At 42.7% G+C, this 14,064-nt stretch overlaps 1 protein-coding gene across 1 annotated transcript; it reads left to right on the top strand.

Annotated features, from left to right (window-relative positions):
• The first annotated feature begins 12,989 nt into the window (after positions 1 to 12,989).
• Positions 12,990 to 13,478, top strand: LOC115409591 (lactose-binding lectin l-2-like). The gene has a single exon (XM_030120830.1). It carries the CDS (start codon positions 12,990 to 12,992, stop codon positions 13,476 to 13,478), a length of 489 nt encoding a protein of 162 aa, XP_029976690.1.
• Positions 13,479 to 14,064: the final 586 nt, after the last annotated feature.

Here is a 14,064-nt window from a genome sequence, read left to right as displayed (position 1 = left end):
TTCTGCAAGAATTAATTCACCCAACAGAATTTGTGTGTAAGTCTTTCATTGATGTCCATTTATTTTACATTGATTTTTTATAAATTTATCAATTTTACAGAGTACTACTGCTGCAAACCTTAAACCCTTATCAGATTCAAGTTGTTCTTTGATTGGTTAAGAGTGAAGCTGCTGAGTCCAATGAGGACTTCAGTCTACTGTTAAAATCATCAATGATAAAAATCACATGCTGCAGGTAAAATAACAGCATGAGTGCTCGAAGTTATGTAGTCTTTCACTGATGTTCATCCGTTTGAATTACTTTAAAATATATATTTCCAACACTGAACCTCAGAAAACTGTTTTCTATTGAACAAGATGTGAACAACTTTCAACAATGAAATTAAAAATGGATGGAAATGTGTGTGATTCTCCTTCATTTTGTGTTTTTCCTGTGATGTTCTAATGACATGTTCAGGGTGTGTCCTCACTCACAGTCAGCTTAGATCTGCCGCATGCACCTGCTTTGATTTAAAAACACAAAATCAGCATTTTACATTGAAAAAGTAATGAATTTTCCAAAATACCCGTAACGTACCGGCACTGCTTGGTTTGAGCAAATTACCATCTTCAATTAAGAACAGCTGGAGAATAATTTTGCCACCAAATTACTGAACCAGAGAACAAATCAGGAACACTGTCGCGGAGCCAGAGTGGGGGCAAGGGGGCGGTTGCCCCAGGGCCCACAAGGTCACAGGTCCCCGCTGCATGTGATGTGTTCACATTTACTCGTAAATAGATTATTATAATAAAATGTGCAGTGTGTGCAAGAAGGTATATGCATATGATTGTGGGCTCCAATTTGTCAATTCTTACATTAGGACTGTCCATGAATGCATCAGAGCTGTAAGAACTGGTTTGTGACTTTATTCTGCTTTCTGAGGCATATAGTTTTGCTTGGCTCAATAAAAGTGAGCATTAGTGTGTTGTTTGATGGTAGCATGAGGTATTGTTTGAATGGTAAAATTACTATCTTAAGGGTCTGTCGAGAATGCTCCGCCCCCTCTGTACTGAAACCCACGCTCCGCCTTTGCAGGAACATGAATATAACAGGAAACAGATTGGAGTCTAAAAAAACCCAGAAATTTCTATAAAATTGTGCAACAGTTCAGTTTTTAAAAAATCTTACCCATAACTGCATCAATCAGAGGAGTGAGGAAAAATGCATTTAACAACAAGGACAACAACAGATGGAAAAACCTTTGTGAAACAGACAGCATCAGCAGTTTCTGATTATAGAACATTTATTGGAGGACTGCACAGTGATGTAGTGGTTCGCAGCGTCCCCTCATAAGGTGGTCCCGGGTTCAAGTCTTGACTTGGCTGAGGCTTTCTGCGTATTATATTGTCTCTTGGCACGGCTGACTTTAAATTGGCTGTGTGTGCATGCATGTGTGTGTCAGGTGTTTTCTCAGAGACTGATTTAATTTGCAATTGATACACACAGAGTTTCTTTTGTGTTTTGCTACGTTTTGATAAACTCCTTCCCAAATGTAAAGGTAAAAGATTAAGAGGAAAAAATATTGAAAGAACGTTTTTTTTTTTCAACTTCATTATCACTCAGACCTTTGGTTTCAGATTACAAGTATAATGAAAAACGCTGTCATTCCAGAGAAAACCCAAAACCTTCCTGTCACTAATAGAATAATAAATGGTTTATTCCTCGTCATTTTCTTCAACTAGTAGATTTGTGCAACATGCAAATCCTCCTGAGATGATGGAAAGTCAGATTCTACTTTGTATTAATTACACTGATAGCACTCCTGCTGAAGACTAAATGACACAATTGTGGACCTTGAGTTGTTTGTCCAGAACTTATTTCACTATTTTTAATCATCCTTTTCATATCCATTGTAAAGTCACACAGGGAATGTTGTGGATTCAGCTGTAACACACGTTGTAAAAAAAATATATATATATCCAGGCGATCAATTTAAGTTTCGTTCAGCTTTACTCAAGAACTGCCAACTGTCATCCATACAGCATATTTTCTCTCTTCTCGTCAACAAGCTTAACACTGCTCTGTTTCCAGTCTTCTCTTGTCTTTCAGTCTTTTCGTCTTATCTGTGTGATTTTATGACAAATTTACAACTCTGGATATTAGTTTATATTTACAGAGTTTTGTTATATCTTAATAATCTCCTTGACAAATTTGCATTTTCATCATTCTTGAAAGAAGCAGACCAGATGGGGTGTTTTGTACATTTTTTTTTTTTTTTTGATTGAACTACACAGGAAAATCACTCAGTCAAGGTTCATCTCATGACTCCATAAAAGTCACGTTCCTCACAGACATTAGAGATCATTGCCAGAGTTAACAACACTAAACTGACCGTATGAGACTGGTTCATGTTCTGGGATAATAACAGACTATATGATGATACTATCCACAAAGAACTGTAACAGTAAAAACACTTGTGTTAACTCATATGTATGAACAAGTGATTGCATTGTATTGTCACTCAAGCGCCCCGTGACCCTGAACACGGTAAGCGGTACAGAAGAGTTAGATGAAACATTGCAGCATGAAATATCAGCAAATTAACTGGAAACCTTTTCATAAATTCATAAAAATTAAATAAACACTCTTCTTTTCTTATCTCCAACAACAAATTACTTTAAAAGGTAGATTCCTACAAGCTTCATTGGATCAAAGTCCATTTTAACGATCACTAAATATAATGAATACATATGAACACGGTGACTCATATGAACACAGACTTTGTTAACTTCAGGACTGGTTATGTAACAACACATGAAGCTCTTGCTCCAGCTCCTACTCAATACATCCTTAGTTGATTCCATTACAGCTTCATTCTTTATCCATCAGTAAACTGGTAACTTGTCCAGATTCACTATCGCTTCACTTTTAGTCAGGAGGGAAAGATTCCAGCACGATGAGAAGCTTTACGTGTGAATCTTCTCAGTGATTCACTCCTTCACTGCCGGCTTGCTGAGAGGAGACATCATGTCTTTTTCAAACCCAGATTTAGCTTGATCAAATTGGACTTCATATTTTGAATTACATGTTTTATGTCCCACTGAGCTACTTCGGTTGTTTGTTGTCTAATGGTCAGACTATGTTGTTGTGTTGTGGAGGTAGCAAAAGAGGAGACTGAGGGAGTGGAGTCCATGGTCGTTTATTTCCGTGCACAAAACTGACAGCTGTCATCACATGAAGCCCACATTTGACGGATCACTTTCACCCGTACAACACCCACCGTTACCTCCCCGCTCCTTCAAATGTGAGAACTGCTTCCCTCCAATGTACACCACAGTGTACAGTTATTGATTCATGCAGACATCATTTGACCAATGACATCAATCCAATACTTCAAAATTCGACTCTGAAAGATATGAAAATATCCTGCCACATGTCTCCATATGAAAATATCCAACTTTGCCAAATTGTTAAAGGAAGGCCATTTAAATTTCAACTATCCTCATTGCTTGATTGCCCTGAGAAATTGAGGTTTTAAAGAGTGTGTTTGGTCTTAACTCTTGGATGCATAAGTGGGGTCAAAAATGAGCCCAAGGGTCATTATTCTTCAATATCTTTGACAGTAAAGGTTTTTATACTTTCATATTCCAGGTATTCCTCATAAAACATGTTTGTTACATAAACCCATTTGTATTTTTTTTTTTTTTAAATGTTTCATACATTTTAAGAAATTGCAGTTTTTATATCACTACCCCACTTTTCCATAAGTGTGGTCAAAAATGACGCCAGGCATTTTCTATGGAATTTCAATTGTTAGCCCCAGAAATTACCAACTTACCAACTGTTACTGTCATTATACATTTACTGTCCCACTTACACATCTGATGTCAGCAGTCTCACCACCCAGGAGCTCATTTTAACAAATATATGTGAGTTTTATCTTCATTTATAATCTTATTTTCCACACCTCTTACTACATTTGTAACTTCCCTGTAATAACACTAAAATATCAGTAGCCTTTCATATGAATATCATTTGTGTCTGTGTGTTTACGAAGTACGGTAATACATAAATGTACAGACATTTACTTCCATAGGTACATATTGAATTATAGCAAGGCTTCTCAATCCCAGCCCTCCAGGTCTGGTGTCCTGCTTGTTTTACTTCTCTCCCAGTTGCAATCCTCCAGACTGATCTTCTGTGAAGTTTCTGTTGTTGGAGTGTTGGAGCATGAACAAGAAAACTCAACAAGCCTCAAATCCTAGTCTGGATAACTTTATCACTGACTGTAAAAATTGCTGGAACACACACAACAAACTAACCAATAAAAGACACGTGAGCTGTATATATCACACATTGGCCATAAAGATGTATAATACGAGAAGTCTTCCAGTCTTCCCAGTAAATCGTTGCTTTTATTAAACAGAAGTGACTATTTAGCTCCTGGTTGTCCTTTTGAAGCGTTATCTAGCTGTTATCTAGCCGAAATACCAGGAAAACACCTCTCATAATATTATGCCACAGTACACAGTTAAAACGCATTACTGTAATTCTACATATATTTTAGCAACTCAGATGGCATACTGGAATGGTGTTAGATTCATGTGTATAATTTGTTGCTTCATTGAAGTGCACATCATTGTTCAACACAACATAATCCTTTGTTTTCCCCTGTTATTTGTTGTGGTCATAAACTGGAAATAGTTTAAAGGGATGTTAAATGTAGTTAAATAGTCACTTAATGATCGCAAAGTGGAAGACTACACCCTAAAAAATGAATGGTAAAAAACAACCCAAATTGGTTTATTTTTTAACCCAACAGTTAATCAATATTGGACCAGCCCAACAGTAGTTATTTTTACCCAACAAAATGGGTTGGTCTTTTTAACATAACAGATGGGTTAACAAACTTAATCCAATCATTGGGTCAAATCAGTTTCAGCCCCGGGTCGATTCTACCATGTGATTGGGTTTAATATTGTTCTCATATTCAACCCAAATGTTGCATCAAATTAATTCAGCCCTGGGTCAATTTTACCATATACGCTGGTTGAATGCCCAAATTCTGGGTAAAGTTAACCACAGTTCTGTGTTAATTCAACTACACAATCTTCCAAAAAGTGTTGATTTATCCATTTTCTATGCCTCTTCTCATTTTTAGGGTTGCATGTTGCAGGCGCCAATTCCAGCTGCTGCAGGCAAGGATGGGGTACGACCTGGACAGGTCATCAATCTGACACATATAGACAAACAGCCACTCACACCTAGGGGCGATTTAGGGTGACCAATTGCATGTTTTTGGTCCGTGGGAGGAAGCGCATGCACACATATGGAGAACATGCAAACTCCACACAGAAAGGCCCCGAGTCCCAGCCGGTACTTGAACCCAGGACATTCTTGCTGTGAGGCAAGACCGCTAACCACTGTGTCACCGTGCAGCCATGTTGATTCTTAGAGACATTTATATAATATACATATCTTGTTAACAGCTAATTTTCAAACTTTTTTGAAATTCAATCTATACTTGGTGATGCAAATAATACAATATGCAATGACACACTTGCAAACAATGTTTAAAGTATTTATTTTGAATTTCTTTGGACCCGTTGATGACCCAACAGTGGTCAAAACAACCCATGTGGTGAGTTTAAAAATCTGTGTTGGGTCTGATGGACTCTAACCCAACACATGAGTTGCAATAAATAACTCCAAATCATCATAATAGCCCAAATTGGGTTACCGATTTTATAACCCAGCGATTGGGTTAATAAAGTAACGCAACATTTTTTAGTGTGTAGAAGGCTTCTCATATAGCAGGATCAAAACACTTGATCAGTTTGTATAAACACTGTTCATTCAGACTGTGTTCATGTGTCAGGTTTTCATTTTATTCTAGCTCGTGTGGCTGAAGCTGTTTCAGAATATGTGACAATCAGTCTGTCAGTCTGCGCTTCACTCTCTGAGGTTCATACAGGAGCAGCACAACCAGAGCAAACAGCAAGAAGACGATCTTCAAATCACAGTTTAAAGATTCAGTCTTTGTCACTCTGCAGACTTTTAAAAGAGAAGGTTTGCATCGTTCTACAGAAAAGGTCAGACCCTCAAGCAAGCGTGCAAATACTCAGGTGTTTGCACAGAAAACTCTCGATATTAGTTTATGATTACAGAGTTTTCTTATATTTTAATAATCTATTTGACAAATTTGCATTTTCATGATTCTAGAAAGAATCAGACCAGATGGGATGTTTTAAATTTTTGTTTGTTGATTGAACTACGTAGCGTAGGCAAATCACTCAGTCAAAGTTCATCTCAAAACTCCATTAAAGTCACGTTCCTCACAGACATTAGAGATCATTGCCAGAGTTAATAACACTAAACCTGCTGACTGTATCAGACTGGTTAACGTTCTGGTATAGTAACAGATTGTATGATGTTTTTACAATAGTAAATACACACGTTCAAGAGTTTTATTTTGACTTTAATAGTTTCTTCAAGTACACTGATAACACATTTTATCCTACAACAAAGATGTAAAAAATTGAAACATGACAACTTTCCTTCATGCATTAAAGTTCAACAACCATTAATAAACATGGACACATTAACTTCTTTTTTTCCTTGTTATCTTGGGTGAGTCAAATACTCTGAGCACACTTAGCTTATTGCATTTGTTAATAATAATAATAATAATAATAATAATAATAATAATAATAATAATAATAATAATTAATATTTAAAAAGAAGTCTCTAAATGACATTTCAATAACTAAGATGGCAATATGTTGCTAGTTTGAAATAACAGCAGTGAGTTTCTATCAAAAGTAATAGGCCTGCTGGACATAAAGAGCAGGATCAGTTAGACCAGCATGATTCTCACAAAAACAGTATAACTTGTGATAACTCACAAATTCTGGCAAGTACATAATTTTGAGCATGAAATAGCTCACTAAATAGTTAAATAAGATACTGAACTTAAGCGTCTTTGTTAGCAGAAGTTTAACTTATAGTTATTCGTCTTGGCATTTGTTCAGGTTAAAAACATGAATCTAACTCATGCGTGTGTTGGCAATTAAACTAAATGTTGATGAATTTATGTTATGTTAGTTCTCTGACAAGGATAATGTATCACACTAAGCTGTTTTAACTCAAAGCATCAACTTTAAAGAACAAAGGATCATTTGGTGACCAACTTTTACAACTGAGCTCTTTGAGTCGCAACCAAGCTTGGGCCCACACCTGCTCCACGATGGCCGAATGTAATATCCAGTCCCCATAGAGCGGCCCGCCCTTGGACAACAGGTCCGCCCCCCGGTTTAGAGCCACCGGGACATGGGTAACTCTCAGAGACCGGAGGTGCACGCTGCTCCACGGGATCGGTCTGTGTGCCAGCATGTGTAACTGCCAGAAGCGCAGACCCCCGTGACGGTTCATATATGCCACCGTCGTCGTATTCTCCGTTCTCACCAGGACATGATGTCCCCTGAGAAATGGGAGAAAGCGTCCCGGCATGAGAAACACTGCCAAGAGCTTGAGGTAGTTTATGTGAGTGCGCTGGAGATCCTCGCTCCAGACGCCCCTCACGTAACGATCCTCGCATATACCACTCCAGCCCAACATGGTCGCGTCTGCGGTGATCCCTTTCCGGTACAGGACGGGACCCATAGGCACCCCATCACCAGAAAAGCCGGGTGGCGCCAGCGGCGCAATGCCATTACGCATTGCACACTGACCGTCACCCTCCGTGCGCCACGTCGCACAGGATTCAGCTCGAGGGAGGACACCCACAGCTGAAAATCCCTCATGTACAGACAGCCAAGCCAGACTACAAGGATGGCCGAAGCCATCAGGCCCAGTAGTCGAAGGCATAATCTGAAGGGGACCAGATTGCGCAGGGGGAAGCGCGAGAGGTAGGCTCTGAAAGTGTTTGCCCCCGCCGCTGACAGACGGGCTGTGAAAGACACCGAGTCGAGTCATAACCCCAGGAAGATTCTTTTCTGCCCTGGAGATAACACACTCTTTTCTGAGTTTATCATAAAACCCAGGTCAATCAGGTGTTTTATAAGGGTGTGTGTTTGCACCACGGCATCCTCTCTGGACCATGCCAGGAGGAGCTAATCGTAACAAACACCCTGAAAAGCGAACCTCAGATATTTCCTGTGAGGAGGATATATCGGGATATGGAAATATGCGTCTTTGAGGTGGACTGACATGAACCAGTCGTCCCGACGCACCATACGCAACAGGGATGCGTGTGTGAGCATCCTGAACTGGTATGTTCTGAGGTATTTGTTCAGAGCCCGGAGATCCAGGATTGGGCGAATCCCGGTCCCTCCTCGTTTGGGGACCAGGAAATACCTGGAATAAAAGCAGCTCTGACATTGTCCGGGAGGCACCACGCATATTGCTCTCTTTTCCAATAACGAGTGAATTTCCTCCTGGAGAACACGAGCTGACTCTCCGCGCGCCTGAAAATGCACTATACCAGAGAAACGAGGGGGGACGGCTGCAAACTGAAGCCTGTAGCCCCACGATGTCGTTCTCAGAGCCCAGGCTGAGCTGGGAAGCGCAGCCCATCTCTCTGTCCTCAGGCAGAGAGATGTGACAGTGTCTGTCAGACCGCCTGTCACTGGAGACTACATTAACGGTGTTATGGCGCCCCCTAGTAACAATATGCAGCTGCGACCGGCATGCACCACTGCGCATGCGCCGGGCGTTAGTGCATTGACAAGCCCGGTGCAGCTCCAGGACCGGAGACGGGACATCACCCGCTCCAGAACCGGGACCGATGGCGAACTGTTTATGTTCTTGTTTGTTACTCGTGACTGCGCCCTCGACCTGCGGTCTGGATGTGACAGTGAAACACTTTATTGAACAAGAACAGTGAAGAGTGCTTGTGTGATTTCGGGGAGCGCACGCAGTAGCAGGGACTCGTGGGCTCCGGAAATTGAACCAAGCACGCTGAGGAAGAAAGACGGGTGGGACTGCTGAACGTGCAGTGCCGACACCGGTCTGAGGAAGGAGACCATCAGGTCGACTTCTTCTTCTTTCTGGCCTGCGGACCGGCAGTCTGCTCGTTCTGTGACGGCAGAGCTGCTGTCACTGCAGTGGCCTTTCTGGGCCAGCCGGACCTCGCCTCCTGTCTGGGTGGACCAGCAGGGGCAGGACGGGCTTTCGGCTGTGTGGGGATTTTAAACTGAGGGAAGGAAGGACTTGCCGTTGCCTGCGCGGCGCTCTGCCGCGGGGCTGGGGCAGGTGGACGCTCAGCTTTGCAAAGGAGGCAGAGCTGGAGAGCTTCATCCTCCCTCTTCTTTGCCTCACAGCACTGCTGCATTGAGGCGAGAGCGGAGCCAAAAATGCCACCTGGTGTGATCGGCATGTCCAATATGTCCTCCTTCTCTCTGTCCGACAGGTTAGACAGGTTGAGCCATCTGGCTCGCTCCTGTAACACCATCGTCCCCAGAGACTTACCCGTGGCCTGGACCGCACAGCGCTGCATGCGGAGGCAGATGTCCGTTATCACGGTAATCTCGTCCCACAGCGCTGTGTCAGGTTTGGTCGCCATGTCCTCAAACAGCTCCGCTTGGTAAGCGGAGAGCATGGAGGAGACATTAAGCGCCCTGACAGCCAGCGCTGCTGCCCTGTAAGCCCGCTCAGTCATGGCGGACTGGACGCGGTCTGCTTTGGAGGGCAGCTTGGGCTCCCTGGATGAAGCGGCTAGCCGCGGGTACAAATGCCCAGCGACTAGCGGCTCCATGGGGGGCATATGGAGAATACCGAGCTTCTCCATGCCCTCGCAATCGAGGAGGGAAGCTCCGTGTATGAAGCTTCTGCCGCTGAACGGGTGATCCTTCCATGAGGAGGACAAGTCGTCGAGCAGCTCAGGGAAGACGGGGAGCAGCTGCTTAGCTGTCCTCGCAGCCTGTGGGAATTTCTTCCCTTCATAACGGGACCTGGTGGTCTCCGTTATTGCTTCAGGCCAGGAGATGTTCAGCCGGGATGCAGCGCGTTTGCACACGGCCTGCATGTCCATGCTGACAGCGGAGGGAGCGGGCGCGCTTCCCTCCTCGTCCCCGAGGACAGCCTCAGCGCCTGGCGTGGCAGGCTGAGCGGCAAGCTGAGCGGAGGGAATGAGGACATCGTCCTCACTCTCCTCCTCGGAAATGAGGAGCTCAGAGATTGTCTCGTAGTCATCCTCATAGTCCAACTCCAAAACGTCTTCCGCGAGCGGAGTCAGGGCGGCTAGGTCCAGCTGGAAGCCCCAGCTGCCGCTAGCACGCAGGCCGACAACCGTGTCGTCACCTTCCTTCTCCCCGCTGGTGACAGGCATGTCACCAGCAGGAAGGAAGGGGTCCTGACCGGACGAGCTAGCTTGACGTGCTAGGCGTCGTCGGAGACTCTTGGCGGTGAAGCGGACACAATGCTTGCAGGAGCCTGGGGCCTCGATAGTCTGCCAGGCGTGTTGCAGCCCTAGGCAAAACGAGCAGACCTGGTGTGAGTCGCGGCTCGATGTCTTATTGCCGCAGGTGCAGAGCTGGACCCCGGAGTCTCCATCTCCTCTGGTATGAGAAGCGTGGGTGTCCATCGTAGTTAGCTGGGAGCTAACCTGAGGCAGCACGAAATTAGCTGGCGTGCTAATTCAGCAGGACGGAGTTAGCTGGTGTGCAAAACCGCGTCCATCGTCCCGTGGTGTGGTCAGGCAGTGGACTCTCCAGGCTATGGTGAAGGCTGGAGGGTCGCGAAAATGTAGCAGCTAGCGCTCGGCGATGGAGCAGAAATAGCTCCGTCTGTGAACAGTTAAGCTAGCTGTCATTAGAGTTGCCAACCATTCCTTGAAAAACGGAATCGTTCCGTATTTGGATGTAAAAGTGTGCGTTCCGTATTGAGCTGAAAAGGAACGCACTTTGTTCCGCATTTTTGTGAGAGTCAAAACGTGAGCAATGGAACTTGCGCTTTTTTTTGAAAACTTACTGTAAATTGTTCACCGGCTCTCTGACGTTCTGTGACCAATGAGCTGACAGAGATGGCTCGACAACACAGAATCACTCTTATCTCATTGGTCAAAAAAAGACCGTTCCTTGGAGGCTACGGCAGCTCATTGGCCAGTAGTCAGTTTGGTCACAGAGCGCACGGGAAGAAGGAAATCAAAACATTACAGCAGCGCAGCATGGCTTCCAGAGACATGTAAGTTTGTGCCGTTTCCATGTCGGATATATCATGTTTAGTTCATTGATTTCTGTCTGCTGCTGCAGACTGTGGTGTGTTTTCAGTTTAGAAACTGAACCTTGTTGGTTTTTTTGTTCAGAAGGTTTTACAGTTTTGATTTTGCACTTTTTTAGTTGAAAATAAAAAAAAAGGAACATGTTAAAATCCAGAAGAGACAGCAGCTGTTTGATGTTATTTTACACATTTAGCAATAAATATAGAATAGAATAGGAATAGAAGACTTTATTAATCTCACAGTGGAGAAATTTACAGGTGTATAGGCTCATAGAACCCACAGCAGGGTGCAAAAGTAATGCATGGTGCAATAATTAACAAGTTATAGTGCAAATCATACTAGGATTGATAATAGAAGCTAAAGACAATGAAGATCTGACTGTATGTACAACCTGAGTCTTCAAAATGTAACAGGATATATATATATATATATATATATATATATATATATATATACAATACATTATGCAATATATGATGCAGTATGATATAATAGGTACAATATGTTTTAGCAGAGTGAATGGATGATAAAGTGTCGCTGAATTTCTGAAAGGGCGGGTGCAGGATATTATAATGTCCAGAATTATTGCACATATTCTACACAGTAGAATTGTACAGTCTGACAGCGGTGGGGATGAGAGGCCTGTGGTAGCTCCTTCCTGCTCTGAGGGTCTCAGTCGCCACTGAAGGAGCTGCTGAGCTCCTCTACCGTTCGGTGCAGTGGCTGAGAGCTGCTGTCCATGATGATGATGATACTTGAATGATAACTGTCTCACTGTAGGCCTCAAATACAAACAGATCAAGCTGATCATGAGTTATTGCAATCTTGCTGCTGTAGGTGTAATGCAGTAGCCTAATGTGTTTTTATAGTCTGTAATAGGTATAACTGTGGCAAAATGCTGTTATATATGCATTTTTCACCCCCCAAAAACCCAGTTTTTTTCAGTTGTCCGCGAGAGGCGTTCCTTATTTCAATCTCTGGGAGTTGGCAACCCTAGCTGTCATTGAGGATAGAGATATGCTCCATGAAGCGAGAAGAGGTGCTTGAGTGATGCTGCGTAGATGACGCAGGCTACTTAAAGGGTAGGTGCCTCCACCCTCGGTGGGCGTCACGATCACCAGCCAATCAGGATTGGCGTAGTGAGATAAATGCTTCTGAGGCATACGCTGTGAGACATCGAAACCAATGCTATGAATGAGAACCCTAAAACATCTAATTGGGTAGGATTCATGATTTTTATTTTTATCTGACTTTTATTTGTGCAGGTACTGAGAGACTTTGTCATGTTCAAGAGGAAACCTTTGAAGCACTTGTTCAATAGATTTGTGCTTCATACATTTTTGTTATAGCAAGAAAGTCCTGGGTTGGATTTGGGGGGCTTTTTACTTTTTGGACATTTGAAAAGAAATCTTAATTGACTGTGTTTATTTCTTGGCTAAAAGCACCAGTGTTTTATTGGCAATTCCGTGAATTTTTCTATCCAGATTCACCCTTACCTGGTCGCAGTCAACCTATTAGTGTCTGTGAGTCCAACAACCATAAGAATATCATAGAACAGTCACCAGAGTAATCATTGGCAGGCAAGAAATTGGCGGTGACAAGTAAAAAAAAATAAAATATCCATTTTTATTGACCTGAACAGGTGTTGATAAGACTCTCTCAGTGCAGCTCCGCCTCTCTCAGGGATATAAAAGACTTTCTCCTCTGTGTGATTCAGTCTCCTCAAATGGCTCTGAACAGCTCCAGCAAGACATCAAGGCCTTCTCACTCAGAGACTTTTGAAGCTTCAACATGAGGTTTTTCCTCTTTTTGTGTTTCCTCGCTCTTTGTGCTGCGACTCCCTTGGAGGAGAAAAACATGAAGCTCCAGCGTGGCGGTTGTCCAGCGTTCTGGTTCAGCTTCAATGGCCGCTGCTTTCGGTACGTCGCCACAAGGATGACCTGGGCTGATGCAGAACTCTACTGTTTGTCACTGGGAGCCAACCTGGTGTCCATCCACAGTGAGGAGGAACATAACTTTGTCTATACACTGATTCAGACCTTTGACCCGGCTGAGGGCCACACCTGGATTGGACTCACCGACCAGCATAAGGAATCAAGGTGGATGTGGTCTGATGGATCCAGAGCTGACTTTCTCTTTTGGAATCCTGGAGAGCCAAACAACAGTGGAGGATCAGAGGCATGTGTTGATACCATTTGCGGCATGAAGAAGAAGTGGAATGATGCAAGATGCTCCCTCTTGTTTCCCTTTGTTTGCGCGTTACGTCCAACCTGCCCTTAGCTGCTGAGAAGCTCTGACCTGACTGCATGCTCACACAAAGTACAGACTCAAGTATCTTTGTCCTGAACTATATATATGACAGGTCTTTATTTAGGACTGAATAAATCTTTCTATGTGATGGAATGACTCTGTTTTAATATCTAAAAGTGAAATAGATACATTCAGACAATATGAGACAAATGAAAAACAATTTTCCTGCACAAATGTATCTCTGTGTTGAACATGTCTAATTCACAAAATAAAATATTTATATTCATCTTTTGCCTTCATATGCTTGTTTTTATTGTTTTGTCACAAGTTACCTGTAAAATTCAAATGTCTTTTTCCTGCTTTCTGCAGTGTTTGAAGGAGTTCAAAATTGTGTTGTGTTGTTGTGTTGTGTTGTGTCAATTTCATGTAGAAAATGACTGTCAGCTTTTTTAACTTCCTCAAACTGCCAGTTACAGATGAAGATATGATTGTATAATTGATTACTTTAAAACTATCATTTCTGATGCTTTTAGTTTAAAAATATTATACATATAGACCTGTTAAATAAACGTGTTAATTTTTTTACAAAAAGAATTGATGTGTACTTGTGATACTT

This window comes from Salarias fasciatus, chromosome 22, assembly GCF_902148845.1.
Source record: "Salarias fasciatus chromosome 22, fSalaFa1.1, whole genome shotgun sequence".
NCBI lineage: Eukaryota > Metazoa > Chordata > Actinopteri > Blenniiformes > Blenniidae > Salarias > Salarias fasciatus.
Note: the sequence above shows the minus strand (reverse complement) of the source record. Positions and strands in the feature narration are given on the sequence as shown.

Coding starts and splice junctions, on each gene's coding strand:
- LOC115409591 (XM_030120830.1), top strand. CDS start 12,990: ATGAGGTTTTTCCTCTTTTTGTGTTTCCTCGCTCTTTGTGCTGCGACT.